Source organism: Scyliorhinus canicula, chromosome 17, assembly GCF_902713615.1.
Source record: "Scyliorhinus canicula chromosome 17, sScyCan1.1, whole genome shotgun sequence".
Lineage (NCBI taxonomy): Eukaryota > Metazoa > Chordata > Chondrichthyes > Carcharhiniformes > Scyliorhinidae > Scyliorhinus > Scyliorhinus canicula.
The window spans coordinates 124,338,607-124,364,048 of record NC_052162.1 but is presented as its reverse complement, the minus strand read 5'-3'; the positions used below and the strand labels follow the sequence as shown (position 1 = coordinate 124,364,048).

At 46.1% G+C, this 25,442-nt stretch overlaps 2 protein-coding genes across 2 annotated transcripts in view; one reads left to right on the top strand and one right to left on the bottom strand.

Annotated features, from left to right (window-relative positions):
- The window catches only part of LOC119951594 (zinc finger protein 91-like), a 54,689-nt gene continuing 29,247 nt past the window's right edge, over positions 1–25,442 (bottom strand). Inside the window, exons 4-7 of the mRNA XM_038774778.1 lie at positions 12,072–12,696; positions 10,715–10,794; positions 7,804–7,995; positions 1–1,677 (exon numbers count right to left, since the gene is read on the bottom strand). Coding sequence (XP_038630706.1) covers positions 453–1,677; positions 7,804–7,995; positions 10,715–10,794; positions 12,072–12,696 — 2,122 coding nt within the window. The 3' untranslated portion in view covers positions 1–452. The remainder of the gene's footprint in view (positions 1,678–7,803; positions 7,996–10,714; positions 10,795–12,071; positions 12,697–25,442) is intronic.
- LOC119951201 (kinesin-related protein 3-like) lies at positions 11,719–22,447 on the top strand. Its single transcript, XM_038774228.1, has 2 exons — positions 11,719–12,658; positions 20,078–22,447. The coding sequence occupies exon 2, from the start codon at positions 20,405–20,407 to the stop codon at positions 21,842–21,844; it is 1,440 nt and encodes a 479-aa protein (XP_038630156.1). The 5' UTR covers positions 11,719–12,658; positions 20,078–20,404; the 3' UTR covers positions 21,845–22,447.

Below are 25,442 nucleotides of genomic sequence, written 5' to 3'. Positions count from 1 at the left end.
GAAACCCACGCAGACACGGAGAGAATGTGCAAACTCCACACGGACAGTGACCCAGAGCCGGGATCGAACCTGGGACCTCGGCGCCGTGAGGCAACAGGGGTAACCCACTGCGCCATGGTGCTGCCAAAACAAATCAATGTTAATATTAAGTTTTACATTTATCCAACTATCTGTACTCTGTAAAAACAATTAACATATCAATACGACATCGGACAGTACAACTGGTCATTGCAATGTACAATGGGGGAGAGACAGACTCGTTGGGACCTGCAGCATTCAGGCCCGAGCCTCTGTATGTCCACATACATGTGAAACAAAGACTTTTCCTTAAAGTTCACCACAGTCTCCAGGACTCAACTTTAATTCCCTCCAACACCAACTGTCAGAATGAACAAAATGCCGTCCTGGATGTAACTGAAGCAGAAACAGTAACAGCAGAATCGACCCCATTATCACTTGTGAAGTTGTTCGTGACTGAGTAACTGCCAGGAAACACAGAATTCCTTCCCACACACAGAGCAGGTGAACGGCCTCTTCCAAGAGTGAACTCGCTGGTGTCTCTGCAGGCTGGGTGAGTAACTGAATCCTTTCCCACACTGAGAGCAGGTGAACGGCCTTTCACCAGTGTGAACTCGCTGGTGTCTCTGCAGGTGGGATGAGCAACTGAATCCTTTCTCACACTGAGAGCAGGTGAACGGCCTCTCCCTAGTGTGAACTCGCTGGTGTGTCTGCAGGCTGGATGAGTAACTGAATCCTTTCCCACACTGAGAGCAGGTGAACGGCATCTCCCCAGTGTGAGCCCTCTGATGTTTCTTCAGGGTGGATAATTGAAAAAATCCCTTCCCACACTGAGAGCAGCTGAACGGACGCGGTTTCCCAGTGTGAACTTGTTGATGTCTCTGCAGGCTGGATAACTGAGTGAATCCCTTCCCACACTGAGAGCAGGTGAACGGCCTTTCCCCAGTGTGAATTCGTTGATGTCTCTGCCGGGTGGATAACCGAGTGAATCCCATCCCACACTGAGAGCAGGTGAACGGCCTTTCCCCAGTGTGAACTCGCTGGTGTGTCTGCAGGTTGGACAACTGAGTGAATCTCTTTTCACACTGAGAGCAGGTGAATGGTTTCTCCCCAGTGTGAACTCGCTGGTGTGTCAGCAGACTGGATAAATGACTGAATCCCTTCCCACACTGAGAGCAGGTGAACGGCCTTTCCCCAGTGTGAACTCGCTGGTGTGTCTGCAGGTGGGATAACCGAGTGAATCCCTTCCCACACTGAGAGCAGGTGAACGGCCTTTCCCCAGTGTGAACTCGCTGGTGTGTCTGCAGGTGGGATAATTGACTGAATCCCTTCCCACACTGAGAGCAGGTGAACGGTTTCTCCCCAGTATGAACTCGCTGGTGTGTCCGCAGGTTGGAGGAATCACCGAATCCCTTCCCACACTGAGAGCAGGTGAACGGTTTCTTCCCAGTGTGAACTCGCTGGTGTGTTTTCAGGCCGGATAACTGAACGAATCCCTTCCCACACTGAGAGCAGGTGAACGGTTTCTCCCCAGTGTGAACTCGCTGGTGTGTCTTCAGGCCGGATAACTGAACGAATCCCTTCCCACAATCTCCACATTTCCACGGTTTCTCCATGTTTTGGTTCTCCTTGTGTCTCTCCAGGTTGGACAATCGAAACCTTACCCACACACAGAACACGTGTACAGTCCCTCCCCGCTGTGAATGGTGTGATGTTTTTTTCAGACAGTGTAACTGGTTGAAGCTCTTTCCACAGTCAGTGCTCTGGAACACTCTCACCTGCTTGTGTGTCCCAAGGAATCAAGTGATTCTGTCAGATCAAGACGTAACATTTGAGATTTCTGTCTGTAATTCCTCCTCTTCTAATATCCTGGAAAAACAATTGACAAAAGTCATCACTGTCAGTACAGGACAGGAATTCAAAACAGACAATTCTGCTTCCGATGGAACATTCTTCCCTCTCTCTTCCCAAAAGCTGTAAATCTCCATCCCACACACTCTCCCTCCATTCTCACTCTGCTGTATCTAATATTCACCCTCCCAATTCTCCTGAAGGTGCGGATTCAGGCTGATTGACAGATCCCTGCTCACTGCTTCCTGTCCTGGACACAGAGACCATAACAAATAGGAGCTGCAGTCAGCCATTTGGCCCATTAAACTTGCTGAACCCTTTGTTGAGCTCAATTGCCGATCTCAACACTATTTTCCCACACTATCTCCCATATCCCTTGATATCTTTGTGGTGAATGTAACTCCGTAATTCACACTGTGCTGTATATACATGAGACCATGCATTTGTAAGCGCAGTTGCGTTGCCCGACCACTAGGGGGAGTAGCGCTGGGAATGCTTAGGAGTTTGTACAGGGCTCCACCCTTGGCTCCGCCCATGACTCCTCCCCCTGGACTGCTGTATAAATACCAATGCTCAGAGCCAGTCATTCAGTTCATCGAGAGTTCAACGCGGAACAGGCTGGCTCTGTTATAAGTAATTAAAACCACTGTTCATATCTTAAAGCACATGTCTAGTGAATTGATGGTTCCATCAATTTAATCGACTTAAGAAACAGTCAGGATCAATCATGGAATCAGCCCTCAAGCCTGAGCGACTGGAACTCGACCCACAGGATGCAGAGGCAAAAGAATTTTTTTCTCATTGGCTGCGGTGTTTTAAAGCCTACCTGGCGGAAGCAAGCACAGCCGAAACAACAGAGGAGCAGAAACTGAGCCTACTGCACGCGAGGGTGAGCCACAGAATCTCTACTCAATTAAACTGCGCCGGTTCGTATACTGAAGCCCTAGCGCTACTCGACAAAATGTATGTAAGGCCTGTAAATGAGGTCTACGCGCGACACGTGTTTACTACTCACCGCCAGCGGCCTACGGAACCGCTCGCAGAATTCCTGAGAGAGCTTAAAACTTTATCTAGTGACTGTAATTACCAGGCGGTTACTGCGGCAGAACATAGAGAACTTGCTGTACGCGATACCTTGTTGCAGGCCTTAGGTCAAATTACGTGCGCCAACGACTGCTGGAAAAGGGGGCCCTAAATCTTGAAGCGACTGTTGAACTTGCTACCACTATGGAGGTCTCCTTCCGCAGCCTCACCTCGTTCCCCGCGGACCCCGCGACCCCGTCATGGGCCCCCGACCAGCGACTCCCCCAGGCCTGCGCCACGCGGCCACCCAGCCACAATGCTGCTCCAGCCTGCCACTTTTGCGGCCAGGATCAGCACTCGCGTCAGCACTGCCCAGCCCGCAACGCGACCTGCAGCAGCTGCGGGTGAAAAGGACACTATGCCAGAGTGTTTCTAGCGATGAAAGCCCCAGCCTCTAACCCTCCCACGGCTCAAAGCACTCGTTCCCTGAATTCACAGGCCCACAGGCCCCGAAATGCTGCAGCCTGTATGCCGACTCCGCCCCCGCCCGACATGTGCGACTCATGTGGGCAGCCATCTTGGCAATCCTCCTCCATGCGGCCGGCCATGTGCGACTCATGGGGGCGGCCATCTTTGCAATCCTCCTCCATGTGGCCGGCCATGTGCGACTCATGGGGGCAGCCATCTTGGGATCCATCCCCTTCAAACTCTGAAACTCACCTCGACGACTACGAACTCAGAGGGCAGTCATCACGGGGCCACTCCAGCACAGCTGATCGAGCCGCCGACGACCCGCAACTCAGCGCAGTCACCCTGGACCAATCGCGCCCGAAGCATCTGCGAAACTCGATGGCGACGGTCCAAATTAACGGGTACAGCACGCCGTGCCTTTTCGACTCCGGGAGCACTGAGAGCTTCATACACCCAGATCTGGTAAGACGCTGTTCGCTCCCCGTTTTCCCCGCGCAGCAAACTATCTCCCTCGCTTCGGGCTCCCACTCTGTCCAGATCCAAGGGCACACCGCCGCGACGCTCACAATCCAAGGCGCTAGCTATGCCAAATTCCAGCTCTACGTCCTGCCCGAACTCTGCGCCCCACTCTTATTAGGCCTTGATTTCCAGTGTAATCTCAAGAGTCTCACCCTCAGTTTCGGCGGACCCCTGGCCCCACTCACTATCTGCAGCCCAGCCACGTTGCGAATCTCCCCCCTCCTCTCTTTGCCAACCTCACCCCGGACTGTAAACCCGTAGCCACTCGCAGCAGGCAGTACAGCCTGGAGGATAGGGTGTTCATCCGATCGGAGGTCCGAAGGCTTCTCAGTGAGGGGATCATAGAGGCCAGCAACAGCCCCTGGAGAGCTCAGGTGGTGGTCGTCAAGACCGGAGAAAAATTCCGTATGGTTGTCGACTATAGTCAGACCATAAATAGATTTACGCTCCTTGACGCGTATCCCCTCCCCAGGATTGCAGACATGGTAAACCAGATCGCCCAACGACCTCTGCCACCCGGGGGTCACCCGGCTCGCCCACTCCATCAAAGCCCGAAATCTGCCTTTCTCCACTGAGGAGGTAAAAGCCGTCACCAGAGACTGCCCGATCTGTGCAAACCGCACTTCTATAGACCAGACAGGGCCCACCTGGTCAAGGCTTCTAGGCCCTTTGAACGCCTCGCGGTCGATTTCAAAGGGCCACTCCCCTCAACTAACAGGAACGTTTACTTCTTAAACGCCATAGATGAGTTCTCCCGCTTCCCATTTGCTATCCCGTGCCCCAATATGACCTCCCACACAGTCATTAGGGCCCTGCACAGTATCTTCACCCTATTTGGTTTCCCCAGCTACGTGCACAGCGACCGGGGTTCGTCCTTCATGAGCGACGAACTGCGTCAGTACCTGGTCGACAAGGGCATCGCCTCGAGCAGGACTACCAGCTACAACCACAGGGGGAACGGGCAGGTGGAGAGGGAGAATGCGACGGTCTGGAAGACCGTCCTACTGACCCTCCGGTCCAGGAATCTCCAAGTCTCCCATTGGCAGGAAGTCCTCCCAGATGCGCTCCACTCTATCAGGTCCCTCTTATGCACAGCGACCAATCAGACCCCTCACGAGCGGCTCTTTAGTTTTTCCAGGGGCACTACCACGGGGTTCTCTCTCACGGCATGGCTGAAGAAACCGGGCCCTGTACTCCTCAGGAAGCACGTCAGGGCGCACAAAACCGACCCCCTTGTAGAGAAGGTGCGCCTGCTTCACTCCAACCCCCAGTACGCCTTTGTCGAGTTCCCTGACGGTGTCAGGACACCGTATCCCTCCGGGACCTTGCACCCGCCGGATCCAGCATCCCCTCTATCACTACAGATGCACCCCTCACCCTAGACCCCACCCAGCCGCCCCCTCGCGCTCCCGAGCCCACTAGTTCGCTCCACCTGTACCGCGCACCCGCACCAGCTAACCCCCAGCGCCCCCAGTCCAACCAGACGTGTATGGAGCTTGGACGAGATCTTCCCTGGAGTCCGCCATCGTACCCCAACCCACAACACCCGTCCAGCCACCGCAGGAGGCTGCAACCCCGGTGCTCCGCAGATCGCAGCGGACAGTTCGACCACCGGACAGACTCAATTTATGAACCACCACCCCCGCTGGACTTGATTATTTTGTAGGGGGTGAATGTGGTGAATGTAACTCCGTAATTCACACTGTATTGTATATACATGAGACCATGCATTTGTAAGTGCAGTTGCGTTGCCCGACCACTAGGGGGAGTAGCGCTGGGAATGTTTAGGAGTTTGTACAGGGCTCTACCCCCTGGACTGCTGTATAAATACCGATGCTCAGAGCCAGTCATTCAGTTCATCGAGAGTTCAACGCGGAACAGGCTGGATCTGTTGCAAGTAGATTAAAACCACTGTTCGTATCTTAAAGCACGTGTCTGGTGAATTGATGGTTCCATCAATCTTCACTATCTCGAAACCTATCAATCGCGAAATGGAAAATACTTGCTGACAGACGTCTGGAGTAGAGAATTCCAAAGCTTCACCGCATCCTCGAAAGAAGAATTCACTCCTCATCTTCACTTTCACTTAATTTTCCGACCTGTTCCCCATGACACTCAACTCCCTCGTCAATCGGAAATCTGTCTAACTTCACGGCGCCGAGGTTTGATTCCGGCTCCGGCTCATGAATCTGCACATTCACCTCGTGTCTCCGTGGGTCCCATATCCACAACCCAAAGATATGCCGTGTAGGTGGATCGGCCAAACTAAATTGACGTTTAATTGGATAAAAAATGAATTGGGTACTTTTAAGTTCAAAAATGTTTTGGTCAGGGTGGGCAAGAGTCAAAATCCAATCCAGTGACTATCCACATGTGCTTCGTGTAAGGTTGTGGTCAATGCCCACCCCTCCACTTTTCATCCCAGTCCAGGAGGTGGAGACTGGGCTCCGGATGAGTAATGGCGGCCGCAGCTCCCAATATCCCCCATGCTGGAGAATTCGCTCCATCTGCCATGCGGGCAGATGGCCCGGAACTGCACATGTCCAAAGGGAAAAAAAAGACTGGGTACTTCAAATTAAAAAAAGAAATTTGTCTAACTCATCCTTGAATATATTCAATGACCTCCAGACTCCACTGGCCCCTGAGGAAGAGAAATCCCGAGATTAACAACCCTCTGAGGTAACAGATTACTGAAAATATATGACGTAGTTATAGTACAATATTACAATACGAGAAATAAAAATTATATGTACTGTACAGAACCATAAATAATATATCTAAACTGTACCATATAACAACTCTCGACCTATCTCTGGCCGATATTAATTTATTGACCCTTAAATGTTCACTGATGCTCACTGAATCAAAAGGAGGGACTGTGGTAACATAGCCGGCCTAGTTTTAAGCTCCATTAAAATTGGATATCCGAAATTAAAGAAATGGACACTTTAAGTTAAACGAGTCAGCACCAGCAAATGGCCTGCTGGGAATTCGAACTTGGTCAAGTTCGAATATACAGACTCCGACATGTCTGGAACTGCCCTACCAACTCGCCATCAACAGATCATTGCACTCTATTCATTGCACAAGCCCATTGTCAGTGTCCCAGATCGAGCCAGACTCTTGTGCACCCAGGAAAACAGGTTATGTGCCAGCAGACACCACAGAGGTGGACACCTGGGGGCGGGGCCCAGTGTCCTGTCAAGCAGACATCAAGAAACCCATTGGCTGTTGTGACCCTCTCCCGAGAGCTCATTGGCCAGAAGCCAGAGTAGTTTCTGGAAAAGGCGGGGAGGAAGGAGGATGAAAATAGATGTCCAAAGCACACCAGCAGCGAAAACCTGATGTGGGAGATGACCCTGACCAACCCCAGACTGACCAGAGAAGGAAGGAGGGAGGAAGCTGCCATTGAGACTAACTTAGTGATGATGGACCAGAGAGGCTGGAGGATTGGATCTACAGTTCAATCCAGCCACCTTTGGGGGTAGTATAGCCGAATCCTGGATATTTCTTGTATACAAACTTGGGTTAATTTACGGATTAACTTTGTTCAATAAAGATTGTATTTTGTCCATTTTTCTCCTGGCTATTAAAAGACACCTGGGTAGAACTTTGATTAAAATACTGGTTGACATATCTGTGATTTTCCAGATACAATAGGATGCCCTATTGTTATTGCTCTTCCTCTCTTTCCCCTCTCCTGTACAGACAGGCTGCTTGTGGTGCCAGAAACTTGCCTCTGTTCATACTCCCCGGAGGAACCAGCCTTATCAGCCTCCAAAATGGAATACCGATTAGCGAGCGGGACCCCAGGAGACTCCTGAAATACCCGCCTCTTTCTCTTGGACTGCCTGGCGGTCACCCATTCCCTTCCTTCCTCAAGTTCCTTCAGCTGCGGTGTGACCACCTCTCTGAACATGCCTCACGATGCTCTCAGACTCGTGGATGCTCCACAGCCGCCGTTCCAGCTCTGATACCCGAGCTTCCAAGAGCTGCAGCTGGACACACTTCCTGCACACAATGCTGGTCCCGGGAACTGGAAATGCACCTGGATTCCCACATGGAGCAAGAGGACCAAACCATGGCTTTGTGCTCTCCTGCCATGAGTAAACCCTTTAAATTTAAAAATTTAAAAGAATACTATATATTTAAACAATAAATCAACAAAGTCCCTCCCCTCATTATGTGGAGACAGTGACGTAGTGGTATTGTCGCTGTTTTAGTAATCCAGAGAGCCAGGGTGATGCTCTGGGGACCTGGGTTCGAAACCCACCAGGGCAGATGGTGGAATTTGAATTAAATAAAAATCTTTAGTTAAAAGTCCAATGATGACCATGAAGCCATTGTCAATTGTTGTAAAAACCCATCTGGTTCACTCATGTCCTTTAGGGAAGGAAATCTGTCATTCTTACCTGGTCTGGCGATCATGTGACTCCAGCCCCACAGTAATGCGGTTGTCTCTTACATGTCCTCAGGGATGGGCAATAAATGCTGGCCAAGCCAGCGACGCCCACATCCATGAAAAAATAAAGTAAATACAAAACAATGACTTACAATTTAATATAGGATGAAAAATACCCACCAGGACTGGTGAATTTCCAGCTTCAGTAGGGGATATGAATCCTTTCCCACATTCCCCGTATTTCCATTGTTTCTCCTTGCAGGTGTCTTTCTGCCTCTCAACATTCAATTCATTTGTTGAAGCCTTGTCCACACACAACTCGTGTTTGGTCTTTCCCTGCACCAATTCTTTATGTTTTCTTCAAGCTATATAACTGATTAAAGCTCTTTCCCCATTCTGTGCACTGGAACACGATTACTCAGATGTGTGTGTATCTCAGTACTCTTCCAGTCAAATTGATTCATAACATTTTCTGCAGCAGACAGAATAGACAAATGGTTATCCAACGATGAAAGGCTAATGAATAGAGCAGATCTGCAGCTGATGTTTGGTGTGAGGTTTCTGTCTGCAAATCCTCTCCTTCTGATATCCTGTAAAAGGAGTTTTAAAAATGTATCACTGTCAGTCCAGGATAGAAATTCAGAACAGACAATTGTAGTTTCTCTGAAACATTCTTTCCTCTCTCATTCCCCAAAAGGTGTAAATTTCCATCCCACACACTCTCCCTCCATTCTCACTCTGCTGTATCTAATATTCACTCTCCCAATTCTCCTGAAGGTGCTGATTCAGGCTGATTGACAGATGCCTGTTCACTGCCGATATTAATTTATTGTCTCCTTAAACGTCAGCCACCTGCTGGGTAAACCAGAACCTTTCATTGTGTGAGAGCCTGAATCAGCCAATAGGAATCATTTTGCTCGGCGGTGACGTCTCTGCATTGCAGTGCGCAGGCTCGGCGCGGGCTCCCCGCCGGGGCCCCACTCATTGTTGTCCCTTCTCGAGACAACGTTTCCAAGCAACCGGCTGACGTCTCCGGCCAGAGCGAGAAGCCGCTCGCCGGCCTCCCCTCCCCCACCCGGCCAGCGACTACGCATGTCCAAAGGAGAGGGGGAACTGAGCATGTGCGAGGGAGTGCCCACCACCTGACCGCCCTGCATTGGCGTTGACCAATGGGAAGAGTTGGACGCCCAGAAGGACTCTAGTCCTGTAGCCAATGGGAGTGATTGAAGATTGAGCTTCACACAGACTGAAACCTTCTCCTGTCTCTAACATCTGTGAGTAAAACACTTTCTTTTCTGCCCCTTTCCATTTAATTTCTCATTCTCACCTTCAATTGGTCACTTGCTACAACTGATGGGAAAGGAAGTGAATCCAGGGAGGGTGCAGACTCTGGAAAGATTGGCCCAGGTCTCTCTCTCTCTTGAAGACATTGACATCCTTTGCTCCCTCAGCTTGACACATTTATTTGTCTGGCTAAAAGGATGGGCTCTTTCCTAATGTTCACAATTAAAGTTCTGATTTCCCCAACATGGCTGACATTTAAAGTGACAATAAATTAATATCAGACAGAGATAATCATAATAATAATCTTTATTATTGTCACAAGTAGGCTTACATTATCACTGCAATGAAGTTACTGTGAAAAGCCCCTAGTCGCCACAGTCCGGTGCCTGTTCGGGTACACTTAGGGTGAATTCAGAATGTCCAATTCACCTAACAAACACGTCTTTCGGGACTGGTGAGAGGAAACTGGAGTACCCGGAGGAAACCCACAGACACGGGGAGAACGTGCAGACTCCACACAGACAGTGACCCAAGCTGGGAATCGAACCTGGGACCCTGGCGCTGTGAAGCAACAGTGCCAAACACTGTGCTACTGTGCCACCCCGTATGATATGTCTAGTGTTATTATATGGTATACATTCGATAGATTATTCAGAGTTCTGTAATAAAGCACATTTGTTATTATTTCTAGCTGTTTAATATAGTATAATAACTCTGTTATATATTTCCAATGATCTCTTCCATCAGATGGTTGTTAGTCTCTGGATTTCTCTTCCACAGGGATCACTATAAGGCGAGGGTCATTGAATATGTTTATGGATTAGTTGGATAGATTTCTGATTGAAGAAGGTTATGGGGAACAGGTGAGAAAATGGAAACAAAGCTGAGATGAGGAGGGATTTCTTCACTCGAGGATGTTGTGAAGCTTTGGAATTCTATACCCCAGAGGACTGTGGAGCCTCAGTCATCAAGTCTTTCCAAGACAAAGATACGTAGGTTTCTAGATATTGAAGATATCAAAGGATGTGGGGGATAGTGTGGGAAAATGGTGCTGAGGTAGATCGGCCAATGATCTCATTGAATGGTTGAGCAGGCTTGATGGGCCGAATGGCCGACTGCAACTCCGATTTGTTATGGTTTCCATACCATAAGAAGAATGTTCCATTGTAAGTAGAATTGTCTGTTCTGAATTTCGATCTTCTGCTGACTGCAATGTCTTTTCCAAACTGTTTTACAGGATATTAGAAGAGGAGGAATTACAGACAGAAATCTCAAACATCATGTCTCGGTCTCACAGACTCACTCAATTCATCGGGTCCTAAATGTCATTGTCTTTGAATCTAGAGGGAGAATGGTTTACCGATCTGTTGACTTCACAAGATTTTAAACATCAGTGTGAGTGGAAAAGCACCGAGACACACACACACCCGAGTGAGAGTGTTCCAGAGCACTGACTGTGGAAAGAGCTTTAACCAGTTACACAGCTTGAATAAACATCACACCATTCACAGCGGGGAGAGACTGTACACGTGTTCTGTGTATGGACGAGGCTTCAACTGATCAGCAAACCTGGAGAGACACAAGGAGTAACAAAACATGGAGAAACCTTGGAAATGTGGGGACTGTGGGAAGGGATACAGAGTCCCATCTGCACTGGAAACTCATCGACGCATTCATACTGGGGAGAGACCATTCACCTGCTCTATGTGTGGGAACGGATTCACTTGTTTAGTCTGCAGTCACACCAGCGAGTTCACACAGGGGAAACACTATTCACCTGTTCTGTGTGGGAAAGGATTCAGTGATTCATCCAACCTCCAGAGACATCAGCGAGTTCACACTGGGGTGAAGCCGTTCACCTGCCCTCAGTGTGGGGTGGGATTTATTCAGTCATCCAACCTACAGATACACCAACGGGTTCACACTGGGGAGAGACCGTTCACTTGCACTCAGTGTTGGAAGAGATTCACGCGGTTATCCAGCCTGCAGTCACACCAGCGAATTCACACAGGGGAGAGGCCATTCACCTGCCCTCAGTGTGGGAAGAGATTCAGTGATTCTTCCACCCTGCAGACACACCAGCGGGTTCACACCAGCGAGAGGCCATTTACCTGCCCTCAGTGTGGGAAGAGATTCAGTGATTCATCCACCCTGCAGAGACACCAGCGAGTTCACACTGGGGAGAGGCCGGTCACCTGCTCTCAGTGTGGGAAGGGATTCACTCAATTATCCAACCTGCAGAGACATCAGCGAGTTCGCACAGGGGAGAGGCCGCTCAGCCCTGCCTTCATTTTACACAACGATCCTATGTTCTATAGTGTAGGTCAGATAGGCTTCAGATGGTTTCACAGGTCAGCGCAACGTCAAGGGCCGAAGGGCCCGTACTGCGCTGTAGTGTTCTATGTTCTATGTAACCCACCAATGCCCGAATAAACGGTTCTTAAAACACTGGTCTGGGTATTAAAGGCACGGGTTTAATCCTGTGTTGTGGTTTACCTATCACCTGACAGGTGTGACCAATTCGAGAGAATCGCACTACATTCTTTGCCGTCCTGGCCAGGAAGAATACCTGTTGACTGATACCTGGGTTTTCCGAATTTCCACAAGTCCTGCCGTTGGTATCTCGCGCTACCTGCAGTATTTCCCACAATATTTGGGATATCTGATGAACAAAAATCCACTCCTCAACCACAGATATATAAGGATGTCTCCACTTCCTCCTCAGAACTCCGTTCTCAATGTGTAAACACTTTGGAACCATTTCAGCCTCAACTTCCATGAGACCTAACTGTGCGAATCTACATAACTCTGGGTCAGCCTCCTGGGCGTCAGTTAATGAAGTCCTATCAAATACTTCCTCACAATTATCCTCATTCTCAAGGATAGTTTTGGCTGCTCTATCATCTGATTGTGGCGTGACTTTAATCTCTGGCGATGAACTTTGTTTAGCCATTGCCCTGGTCACCACACATGATGGAAAAATATCTGGAAACTGTTCCTGGAACTGTTTTGTCTCCTTTTCTTCCCTCAGACTCTCTGCAATCATGGGTGAAGCTGCAACCTTCACAACTGCCAAATCATTCCCCCAAAGTAAGTCTACTCTGTCTACAGGCAACTTCTTAACCACTCTAACAACCAGAAGTCGTGACAATAAATCACACTCCAATTGTACTTTATACAATGGAACTGGGATATAATCTCCACTTATCCCATTCACCAATACCTTGGGCAGGATTCTCCGTCCCGCCTCACCAGAAATCTGTTGCAGGGGGCCCCCGGGATTCTTCATCTCGCCAACCGGCCAATGGGGTTTCCCATTGTGGGCAGCCCCACGCCATCGGGAATTCTCCGGGCTGCCGGTGAAACGGATAATCCCGACAGCGGAGAATCCAATCCCTAAGCTTTCATTGAACTCTCCAGAGGAAAAAACAAATCCCTCTCCAGCGAGAGAGTTTGTGTAGGACCTGTGACCCTTGAAATAATGTTGGGTTTGGCTCCATCATTTGATGAAAATGGGGTGATCTTCCTCTCAGATCAAAGCCCTGCATATCTCTCATCGACCTCATTCACCACACCTGCTTCCACAGCAGAGTTTACCTCAGGTCTCCTAATTCCACTTAGAGCTACTGTCCGCTCTGTGCTATTCTCCACTTTTGATCCCTTTTCAGAATCCCCCTTATGAATCTCAACAAGTCCCATGGGCTTTCCTCACAACGTCCAACAGGCTGTACGAATGCTTCCCACTTTATTGGAACGGTAACACTGAGACCTTTGTGTCTCACCTCCACGCTCAGCACCTTCCTTCCTAGTCTGAGGAGACGACCTCCGAGCATTCCCAGCTATCTATTCCTTACCTTGGCTACCTCTCTTCCTTTCACTCTCCCACTTCCTATCCTTAACCAAATTATGGGGGTGACGGAACAAAGATTTACATTTATGGATCAGCTCATAATGGTCAGCCATTATTGCTGCTTGTCTAGCGGTCATCCCCCTTTGGTCTTCAACGTAGATTCTTATCACAGAAGGTATTGAATTCTTAAATTCTTCTGGGAGAATAATTTTACTGAGAGCACCATAGCTGGTTTCAACGCCCAGTGCTCATACCCACTGATTAAAATTGTCCTGTTTAACCTTTTCAAATTCAGTTTCAATCTGTCCTTGTTGTTTCTTTAAATTCCAAAGGTTTTGCCTCAATGCCTCCAAAACTAATTGAAATACACCCAGAATTGTCTTTACCTTGTTGTAACTGTGAGACAGCCTCTCTGACAGGGAAGTATAAACTTCCTGCACTTCCCCATCAGTTTACTTTGCATGAGGAATGCTCTCTCTTCCTTCGTCAACTCTATTTGAATTGCTATTTTCTCAAATGCCATGAAGAATGTTTCTACATCTTTCCCCTCAAATCTTGGTAGGGCCTGTATAAATTTAAAAAGATCCCCACTGGGATTTGGACTGGGAAGGGTTACTCCTCCTTTTTAACTTTCCTCACTTCTGCCTTTAAGTCCAACCTTAATTCTCTCTCTCCCTCTCTTTTTTCTCCCTCCATCTCTTCCCCTCTCTCTGTTTTCTTCCCTTTCCCACATCTTCATGTTTTTAATTCCCTCTCATGCCCAAACTGCAACCACATCCTATCCAGACCGGTGTCCCCACCAGAATGTGCTACACGACCTGGACTACTTGCTCATGAGCTCTCCTGTGTTAATTTTTTTTTTAAATTAGAATTTTTTCCAATTCAGGGGCAATTTATCATGGCCAATCCACCTAGCCTGCACATCTTTGGGTTGTGGGGGCGAAACCCACACAAACACGGGGAGAATGTGCAAACACCACACAGACAGTGACCCAGGGCTGGGATCAAACCTGGAACCACAGTGCCATGAGGCAGCAGGGCTAACCGACTGCACCACCATGCTGCCCACTGTCCTGTGTTTATAACAGACCCAGGCACTCAACTAATACATAATATATATGTCCCTTCCTAGATTTAACCAACACCTCTACTTTTAATTGACTTGCCAATTCAATCACAATACTCAACCAAGGCAGTGGATCAGTCCTTTCACTCTGGATCACCAGCTCTCGACTTCTGGGTGACTTTGGCGATGTCTCTTGTCCTGTTGACTGAAGTCTGTCCTCTTACTTCATGTTGTGTTGCATGTCGAGCTCCAGAGAATTGTAGCTCATTAACCCTTTCCAGCAATTACCTCTACACATGGTCTGATGGTAGTGAACCAGTGTTCTGATTGGCCCAAGCAGCCCATGATCAGTTCCTGATTGGTTAAATGGGGCATGATCAATGTCTGATTGGACTCTGAAGGATATCGGTCACCTTGCTTATGTGTGATGTCACTTTCTCATTGTGGTGTCACTTCCTCATGATTAATATTCGTCAGGCTCATCGTCCCAACTGATACCATAGAACCACTGAATCCCTACAGTGCAGAAAGAGGCCATTCAGCCCATCAAGTCTGCACCGGCCCTCTGAAAGAGCACACTACCTAGACCCATTCCCTACCCTAACCTGCACATCTTTGGACTGTTGGAGGAAACTGGAGCGCCCAGAAGAAACCCACACAGACACAGGGACAACGTGCAAACTCCACACAGACAATGACACATAGCCAGAATTGAACCCGGGTCCCTGACGCTGTGAAGAGGCTGTGCTAACCATTGTAGAAGTCAGGTATTTTAAATACACTTTATATAGGTAAGAAGACTGTTTAAGACAGAAATATTAAATCCTAGTTTTAAAATGAAAGAAATATACAACTTCCAAACTCAGACATGTGTTTGGGAAAAACAGAACCACTGATAAAAACATCACATTCTTTCAAGGGCAGCAGCGAAATCCCATGGGTTTTAAGGTGGTATAATTAAAGGCTCCATTGTTCTGATTTCTGGCCACTTGTGATAACAGCCTGAACCACATTCCATAACGTATGCAAGCTGAAACATTTTAGACTGTGTCAAAATGCAGAATGTGGGAGGAAAGGGTCACCTCTCGTGTCCCTCCTGACTACATCTGCGGGAAGTGCACCCAACTCCAGCTCCTCGAGAGCCGCATTAGGGACCTGGAGCTGGAGCTGGATGAACTTCGGATCATTCGGGAGGCGGAGGAGGTTATTGAGAGGAGTTATAGGGAGGTAGTCACACCTCAGGTAAAAGAAGAAAGTAGATGGGTTACCGTCAGGGGAGGCAGAGGGAACCGGCAGGCAGTGCAGGGATCCCCTGTGGTCGTTCCCCTCTATAACAAGTATACCGTTTTGGATACTGTTGCGGGGGACGACTTACCAGGGGTAAGCAATAGGGCGCAGGTCTCTGGCACAGAGTCTGTCCCTGTTGCTCAGAAGGGAAGGGAGAAGAGGAACAGAGCATTTGTCATTGGGGACTCCATAGTTAGAGGAACAGACAGGAGGTTCTGTGGGAACGAAAGAGACTCACGGTTGGTGTGTTGCCTCCCAGGTGCCAGGGTTCGTGATGTCTCTGATCGTGTTTTTGGGATCCTTAAGGGGGAGGGGGAGCAGCCCCAAGTCGTGGTCCACATAGGTACCAACGACATAGGTAGGAAGAGAGATGGGGATTTGAGACAGAAATTCAGGGAGCTAGGGTGGAAGCTGAGAGCTAGAACAAACAGAGTTGTTATCTCTGGGTTGTTACCCGTGCCACGTGCTAGCGAAGTAAGAAATAAGGAGAGAGAGGAGTTGAACACGTGGCTACAGGGATGGTGCAGGAGGGAGGGTTTTGGTTTCCTGGATAATTGGGGCTCATTCTGGGGTAGGTGGGACCTCTACAAACAGGATGGTCTTCACCTGAACCAGAGGGGTACCAATATCCTGGGAGGGAGATTTGCTAGTGCTCTTCGGGGGGGTTTAAACTAATTCAGCAGGGGGATGGGAACCTAAATTGTAGTCCCAGTGTACAGGATGTTGAGAGTAGTGAGGTCAGGGATAGGGTTAAAAGTTCGAAAGAGGGCACCGGCAAGCAGGACGCTGGTTTGAAGTGTGTCTACTTCAACGCCAGGAGCATCCGGAATAAGGTGGGTGAGCTTGCAGCATGGGTTGGTACCTGGGATCTCGATGTTGTGGCGATTTCGGAGACATGGGTAGAGCAGGGACAGGAATGGTTGTTGCAGGTTCCAGGATTTAGATGTTTCTGTAAGAACAGAGAAGATGGTAAAAGAGGGGGGGGTGTGGCATTGTTAATCAAGGAAAGTATTACGGCGGTAGAAAGGACGCTTGAGGACTCGTCTACTGAGGCAGTATGGGCCGAGGTTAGGAACAGTAGAGGAGAGGTCACCCTGTTGGGAGTTGTCTATAGACCTCCGAATAGTCCCAGAGATGTAGAGGAAAGGATTGCAAAGATGATTCTTGACAGGAGCGAGAGTAACAGGGTAGTTGTTATGGGGGACTTTAACTTTCCAAATATTGACTGGAAATACTATAGTTCGAGTACTATAGATGGGTCAGTTTTTGTGCAGTGTGTGCAGGAGGGTTTTCTGACACAGTATGTAGACAGGCCAACAAGGGGCGAGGCCACATTGGATTTGGTACTGCGTAATGAACCCGGCCAGGTGTTAGATTTAGATGTAGGTGAGCACTTTGGTGATAGTGATCACAACTCGGTTATGTTTACTTTAGCAATGGGCAGGGATAGGTATATACCGCAAGGCAAGAATTATAGCTGGGGGAAAGGCAATTATGATGCTATTCGGCAAGATTTAGGAGGTATAGGATGGGGAAGGAAACTGCAGGGGATGGGTACAATCGAAATGTGGAGCTTTTTCAAGGAACAGCTACTGCGTGTCCTTGATAAGTATGTACCTGTCAGGCAGGGAGGAAGTTGTCGAGCAAGGGAGCCGTGGTTTACTAAGGAAGTTGAAGCACTTGTCAAGAGGAAGAAGAAGGCTTATGTTAGGATGAGACATGAAGGCTCAGTTAGGGCACTTGAGAGTTACAAGTTAGCCAGGAAGGACCTAAAGGGAGAGTTAAGAAGAGCGAGGAGAGGACACGAAAAGTCGTTGGCAGATAGGATCAAGGAAAACCCTAAGGCTTTCTATAGGTATATCAGGAACAAAAGAATGACTCGAGTAAGATTAGGGCCAATCAAGGATAGTAGTGGAAAGTTGTGTGTGGAATCAGAGGAGATAGGGGAAGCATTAAATGGATATTTTTCGTCAGTGTTTACACTGGAGAAAGACAATGTTGTCGAGGAGAACACTCAGGTTCAGTCGACCAGGCTAGCTGGAATTGAGGTTCAAAAGGAGGAGGTGTTAGCAATTTTAGAAAATGTCAAAATAGATAAGTCCCCTGGGCCAGATGGGATTTATCCTAGGATTCACTGGGAAGCCAGGGAGGAGATTGCTGAGCCTTTGTCCTTGATCTTTATGTCGTCTTTGTCGACAGGAATAGTGCCGGAAGACTGGAGGATAGCAAATGTTGTCCCCTTGTTCAAGAAGGGGAGTAGAGACAACCCTGGTAATTATAGACCTGTGAGCCTTACTTCGGTTGTGGGTAAAATGTTGGAAAAGATTATAAGAGAGAGGGTTTATAATCATCTTGAAAAGAACAAGTTGATTAGCGATACTCAACACGGTTTTGTGAAGGGTAGGTCATGTCTCACAAACCTTATTGAGTTTTTTGAGAAGGTGACCAAACAGGTGGATCAGGGTAAAGCTGTTGATGTGGTGTATATGGATTTCAGTAAGGCGTTTGATAAGGTTCCCTACGGTAGGCTATTGCAGAAAATAAGGAAGTATGGAATTGAAGGTGATTTAGCGGTTTGGATCAGTAATTGGCTAGCTGAAAGAAGACAGAGGGTGGTGGTTGATGGCAAATGTTCATCCTGGAGTTCAGTTACTAGTGGTGTACCGCAAGGATCTGTTTTGGGGCCACTGCTGTTTGTCATTTTTATAAATGACCTGGAAGAGGGTGTAGAAGGATGGGTTAGTAAATTTGCAGATGACACGAAGGTCGGTGGAGTTGTGGATAGTGCTGAAGGATGTTATAGGATACAGAGGGACATAGATAAGCTGCAGAGCTGGGCTGAGAGGTGGCATATGGAGTTTAATGCGGAAAAGTGTGAGGTGGTTCACTTTGGAAGGAGTAACAGGAATGCAGAGTACTGGGCTAATGGCAAGATTCTTGGTAGTGTAGATGAACAGAGAGATCTCGGCATCCAGGTACATAAATCCCTGAAAGTTGCCACCCAGGTTAATAGGGCTGTTAAGAAGGCATATGGTGTGCTAGCCTTTATAAGCAGGGGGATTGAGTTTCGGAACCACAAGGTCATGCTGCAGCTGTACATAACTCTGGTGCGGCCACACCTGGAGTACTGCGTGCAGTTCTGGTCACCACATTATAGGAAGGATGTGGAAGCTTTGGAAAGGGTTCAGAGGAGATTTACTAGGATGTTGCCTGGTATGGAGGGAAGGTCTTACGAGGAAAGGCTCAGGGAATTGAGGTTGTTTTCGTTAGAGAGGAGAAGGCTGAGAGGTGACTTAATAGAGACATATAAGATAGTCAGAGGGTTAGATAGGGTGGACAGTGAGAGTCTTTTTCCTCGGATGGTGATGACCAACACGAGGGGACATAGCTTTAAATTGAGGGGTGAGAGATATAGGACAGATGTCAGAGGCAGTTTCTTTACTCAGAGAGTAGTAGGGGTGTGGAACGCCCTGCCTGCAATAGTAGTAGACTCGCCAACTTTAAGGGTATTTAAGTGGTCACTGGATAGACATATGGATGAAAATGGAATAGTGTAGGTCAGATAGGCTTCAGATGGTTTCACAGGTCGGCGCAACATCGAGGGCCGAAGGGCCCGTACTGCGCTGTAGTGTTCTATGTTCTATGTTCTATACAGTTTCATTTATATTTTCGGAATAATAGCATGATGAGATGACTAACGTCTCAATTGTTACAGATAAGCAACAATTGGAAGTGGCGTTGCATTGGGAGGATGGATGGCTTGTTATCAAATCAAATGTGTTTTGAATATAGCTTAAACCAATTAGGATTATATTGGGGTGTGATCGGATCGCTTAAGACAGATATGAAAGAGTATATCCATGGATGATTTGGCCACCATTTTAGACAAGAAGACAGAAAGACAAGAAGACAAGAAGAAAGAAAGACAGAAAGAGACAGAGAGAAAGAGACAGGAAAGAGACAAAGAGAACAAGACAGAAAGAGAGAGAGAGAGAAAGTAAAGGAAGAGAATTAGAAAAGAGTTCTGTATTCCTATTTCATTTTCATACTTTGACTTCAGCCTTTGACTTTTAAAGTTGTGTTCAGGCTATTGTCTCAGAAGATAATTCCTGTGATTCTTTGAAGAAAATCAAATTGTCTACAAACTACCTTTTAAATCATTTTCAAGTTGTAACCAATGAACTTCAATAAAACAATTCTTATTTGCACCTGACAAGTTTTTAACTTGAATTTCTACTGAGTTTCAGCAATGTCTCAACAACAACCGGCAACTGTAAATTAAATAAAACTGGATTCAAATCCTAAGATTCAACACTTGGCGTAGTCGGGCAGGAGGGGAGGAGTTCTGATTCGACCTTCGGAGAGGTTCGGAAAGCTTCGTGAGAAATCGGAGGAGGATCAGGCGACGACGGAAGCTTCGGGAATAATCGGAAGAGATCGGAAGACAGTCGGAATCCACGGCTAGACTGGGGTAAGAAATATCTTTTTCACCCATTAAAAGTCTTAAAGCCGCATCAATCAGTGCTTCGACCCCTGAAAAGGACATTTTTATAGACTGTGTTAAATCAATCAGCTGCTGGTTGTTGAGACTAACGCAGCCTACACACAAAAAGTTAAGTGAAAGGTTGAATTTATGGCTGATCCAGTTGAAAGTATAGATTTAGACCCTTTAGAAGGCAGAAATTTACTCCCTACGACGGTAAAAGGAGGAACTGGGATACCAGATGTTTCCGTTGAAGATATGTTGGGGGATTTTGGGTCTTTCTTTCGTAAACAATTTGACCTATGTGAAACCTCAAGAAAAATTGAATCAAAGTATAATATCCACAGAGGACAGTGGTCCTTTGATAATATCAAGAGAGCATGGGGAAAAAGCACACGATTGCACAGTGCAGAACGTGTTAAATGGTCCCTGGCAATTATGGGACAATTACGCAGACAGCAAGAGATAATTACTAAAAATAAAACTGATCATGAATATAGGACCAGTAAAGACCAACTAATTGCAGTTGTTGAAGAATTGCAAGATGCAAAAGCAAAACTTGAATCTGACGATGAAACTAGAACTGATTTGGAAAACAAAATCTCTGAACTCCAGCAGTTGCCTGTTCAAATAGCAGAAGTACAAAATCAAATTTTTGAGGTGGAATTAAAAAACCAAAAGCTGCAATCAAAAACTGAGCAAATTGAATTTGAAAAGTACAAGTTAATTGAAGAAAAATGTGTTTTAGAAAAAGAATTGCGAGATGCAGAATTCAGTTTTGAACAGGATGATGCCAAATTCCAACAGTTATCTGTTCAATTAGCAGAATTCCAAAATCAAATTTTTGAGGTGGAATTAAAAAACCAAAAGCTGCAAGCAAAAACTGAGCAAATTGAACTTGAAAAGTACAAGTTAATTGAAAAAAACTGTGTTTTAGAAAGAGAATTGCGAGATGTAAAATCCAAATTTGAACAGGACAATGAACTTAGAACAGAATTGCAAAACAAAACTTCTAAACTCCAGCAGTTATCTGTTCAAATAGAGTTCCAAGATCAAATTTTTGACGTAGAGTCAAGATACAAACAGTTGCAATCAAAAACTGATCAAACTGAACTTGAAAATTCCAAGTTAATTGAAGAAAAATGTGTTTTAGAAAAAGAATTGCAAGATACAAAAGCAAAACTTGAACATTATGATGAAATTGGAACAGAATTGCAAAACAAAACTTCTAAACTCCAGCAGTTATCTTCTCAAATAGCAGAATTACAAAATCAAATTTTTACAGTGGAGTCAAAATATCAAAAGTTGCAATCAAAAACTGAGAGAATTGAACTTGAAAAGTACAAGGTAATGGAACAAAAATGTGTTTTAGAAAGAGAACTGCAAGATGCAGAATCTACTCTTGAACATTATGATGAAATTGGAACAGAATTGCAAAACAAAACCTCTAAACTCCAGAAGTTATCTATTCAAACAGCAGAATTACAAGATCAAATTTTTGAAGTTGAGTCAAGATATCAAAGGTTGCAATCAAAAACTGAGCGAATTGAATATGATAATTGCAAGTTAATCGAAGAAAGATATGTTTAAAAAAAAGATTTGAACAATGCCACTGAAAGCGGCAAGGTCCTAAAAGACTGGATTCAAACAGCAGCTGAAGTAACAGAAACTCAACAAGCAGCCCACCTAGTGGCACAATTGGCAAATGCACAGCCGAAATCAAGTGTCATGAATAAATTAATTCCTCTGCCAAATGAATCAGACGAAGATAGTGTTCCTACAAAGCGTAATACTAAATTAATTCAACTAGCCCCTTTAAAACGCAAACGGGTTAGAGTTGGAAGCAAAAAAATAGAGGAAGAAGGTGAAACTATCTCTAGAAACATATTTGATCATCAATGGACTCAGGAACCAGCAGAGCCTGCACAAATTGACGAATGGTCCAAAAATCTCCCACATCCTAAAAAGGGTGGTATGTCCACATGGAATGGAATTAACAGATTAAAATCCATTTACAGTCTCCACCCATTTGATGGAGTACAAGTTCTAACTATCATGCTCGGTACTCGCGTAATTTCAACCCTTAGAACTGAGGTGGAATTTGCCCTTGGAGACGATTTGCAGAATTTAGACGCTGGTTGGCTAGCAATCAGGGATTGGCTATTAACATATCGCCCCCCGAGGACCGATTGGTCTAAGATCACAACTTGCATTCAAAAAAGTAATGAAGATATTCAGGATTTTGAGGACAGATTTTTACAGACTTGGATGGAATATTCGGGAATGACACTTACAGACGAAACTGACACATGGGATGCAAGCAATTTAAATCCATTAAAAACGGCTTTTGTAGCCGGTGTTAAACCTGAAGTTTCTGATGCCTTGAATTTGGTTTTACCAGCTTAGGCCAAAACTGGCACATACCGAGACATAGTTGACTGGTGTATTCAGATAGATCGCGGTTTACACAATTGGACAAGCTCATCAGCAGTGACTAAAGCACCACCACAAGATTCAGGGCAAACATGTACCCTGGCTCCATTAAAATCACGTAAGGAAAATATACCACAATGTCTTTACTGCGGTAAAGTAGGACACTGGATGGCAAAATGCTATCTTAAACCACGGATGGATTCGAGAGATGATAATGAGGTAGACAATTTTCACTACAATACATTTCCACCTCGTGGTCAACCATGTAATGCGCACAAACAAGATGCACCTAGGGTAACGTTCCAACAAGACAGACCCAGACTTACGTACCGGGATTCTAAAACCTCCCAATCTTATCCATGTGGGGAGGAACCTTATCCACGTAGGGAAGAACCTTATCCACGTAGGGAGGAACCTTACCCACGTAGGGAGGAATCTTACCCATGTAGGGAGAAATCTTACCCACATGGGGACGAACCGTACCCACGTAGCATTCTACACGATGATAACAATGCTATGAATGAAATGTTAAACAGCTGTCCTCCAGCTCAAAGACGTTCTCTGTGTGATAATTCAAAAAACTACTAGACCCCACTCTTGATGATTCTCTCCATTTCTCTCTACATGCACTTTTGCAGCAGAAAAATGATGGATTATATATTTTATTAAGAGTGGAAGGTATTGATATCAATTTTCTATTTGATACTGGAGCTGAAGTTACCTGTGTTACTGAACAGAATGCTGCTTTCTTTCCCCTGACTTCAGAGAAAATTGAAGTTTTGGCTGCAGGAGGAGACTCTGTCCCTCTTCGGAAGACTATACCACTGCTCTTAGAATTTGGACCACATCAACTGATAGCGTCAATATGGGTAGGTCCGGTAACACAAGCACTTCTAGGTATGGACATCTTATCACAACTAAATTCTTCACTCAATTTCAATAATGGGAAAATTACCTGGTCCATTAGACACATAAAAAAAGATGAAATACAACATCATCCAATTTGGGCAATTGACAAAAATGATTGTGGTCTTTTGAAAATGGAACCAGTTACTTTCATGGGATCAGCTCCACCTTGTACCAAACAATACCCCATTAGCAAAACGTCAATTCAAGGTATTCTACCTATAATAAAACAACTTGAAGAAAGGGATATTTTAGTGCGTATTCACAGTTCATCAAACAGCCCTGTATGGCCTGTGAAAAAGGCTAATTGTACATGGCGCCTTACTATTGACTACAGAAAGGCAAATCAATTCATTGTCAGAAAAGCTCCTTTAGTGGCAGATCCGTCTACAATTTTTAACTCTTTAACTCCTGACCTTCAGTGGTTTTCAGTCATTGATATGGCAAATGGCTTCTGGTCAGTACCATTAGCTAAACAAGTACAACCATGGTTTGCTTTTACAGTTAATCAGCAACAGTACACATGGACTAGACTACCGCAAGGTTTTCACAATAGCCCAACTGTTTACCACATGGCTCTGCAGAATCACATCAGGGAACTGCCTGATCTGCCTTCAACCATTATTCAGTATGTAGATGATGTTCTGTTAGCCTCCATCAATAAAGATGACCATGAAAAGGACTTACGGGTGGTCTTGAACCACCTCAGTGCAAATGGTCACAAAGCTAGCTTTGCAAAAGCACAAATTACCCAGGAAGAAGTTGTTTACTTGGGACAGAAAATTTCCAAAGGCAAAAGGGAACTTACTCAGGACAGAACAGCTGCCATCAAAGCAGCTAAAGAACCCTCAACTGTACAGGAAGTCAGATCTTTCTTGGGACTCTGTAATTTTAACAGAAATTGGATTGATTCTTATACGCAGTTATGCCAGCCATTGAATGATCTTCTAAAAGGAAACAGAAAATCAAAAGATCGAGTTAAACTCAATTCTGAACAAAAACAATCATTTCTGAATTTGAAAAAGGTCCTGTGTTCAGCGCCAGCCTTAGGTATTCCAAACAACGGAAAACCTTTTACCATGATTGTTCATGAAAGAGATGGTTACATGACTGCAGTACTAGCTCAAGAACATGGTGATCAGTTAAGACCAGTTGGGTACTATTCCCTTAAACTTGACAATGTGGCACTAGCATTTGGCAGTTGCTTACGAGCCATGGAAGCTACATGTCGAGCTGTAATGATTACATCTGGACTTGTTCTAGACCAAAAGTTAATCATTAAATGTCCACATTCAGTCCATTCTCTACTATCCATGAACAGAGTGTCACAAGTTACATCAGCTAGATGGACTAGATGGACAGCAGTTTTGGAAGCTCCCAACCTATATTTTCACAAAGCCAGTCCTGTAAACCCATCGTCCTTGCTCCCGCTTCCCGAGGAACAAGGGAAGGGAGAGAGAGAAGTGCATGACTGTGTGAAAATAATAGAGGAAATGGAAGAATTACGCTTAGTAGAAGAAGAGCCACTACAGAACCCAGATTTAATCCTATTCACAGATGGTTCCTCTTTTATTGACAAGGGTATCAGGAAAGCTGGGTGGGCAGTCACAAGCCCATACGAAGTATTAGCTGAAGGAAGTTTGCCCCCAGCTACATCAGCTCAGCAGGCCGAATTAAAGGCACTTACAGAAGCATGTCATGTGGCAAGAGATAAAACTGCTAACATCTATACTGACTCCAGATATGGTTTTGGAGTAGCACATGATTTTGGCCAACTGTGGAGAAAAAGAGGATTTCTCACAACAGCAGGTACACCTATCCGAAATGGAAAGGAAGTACGAGATCTTCT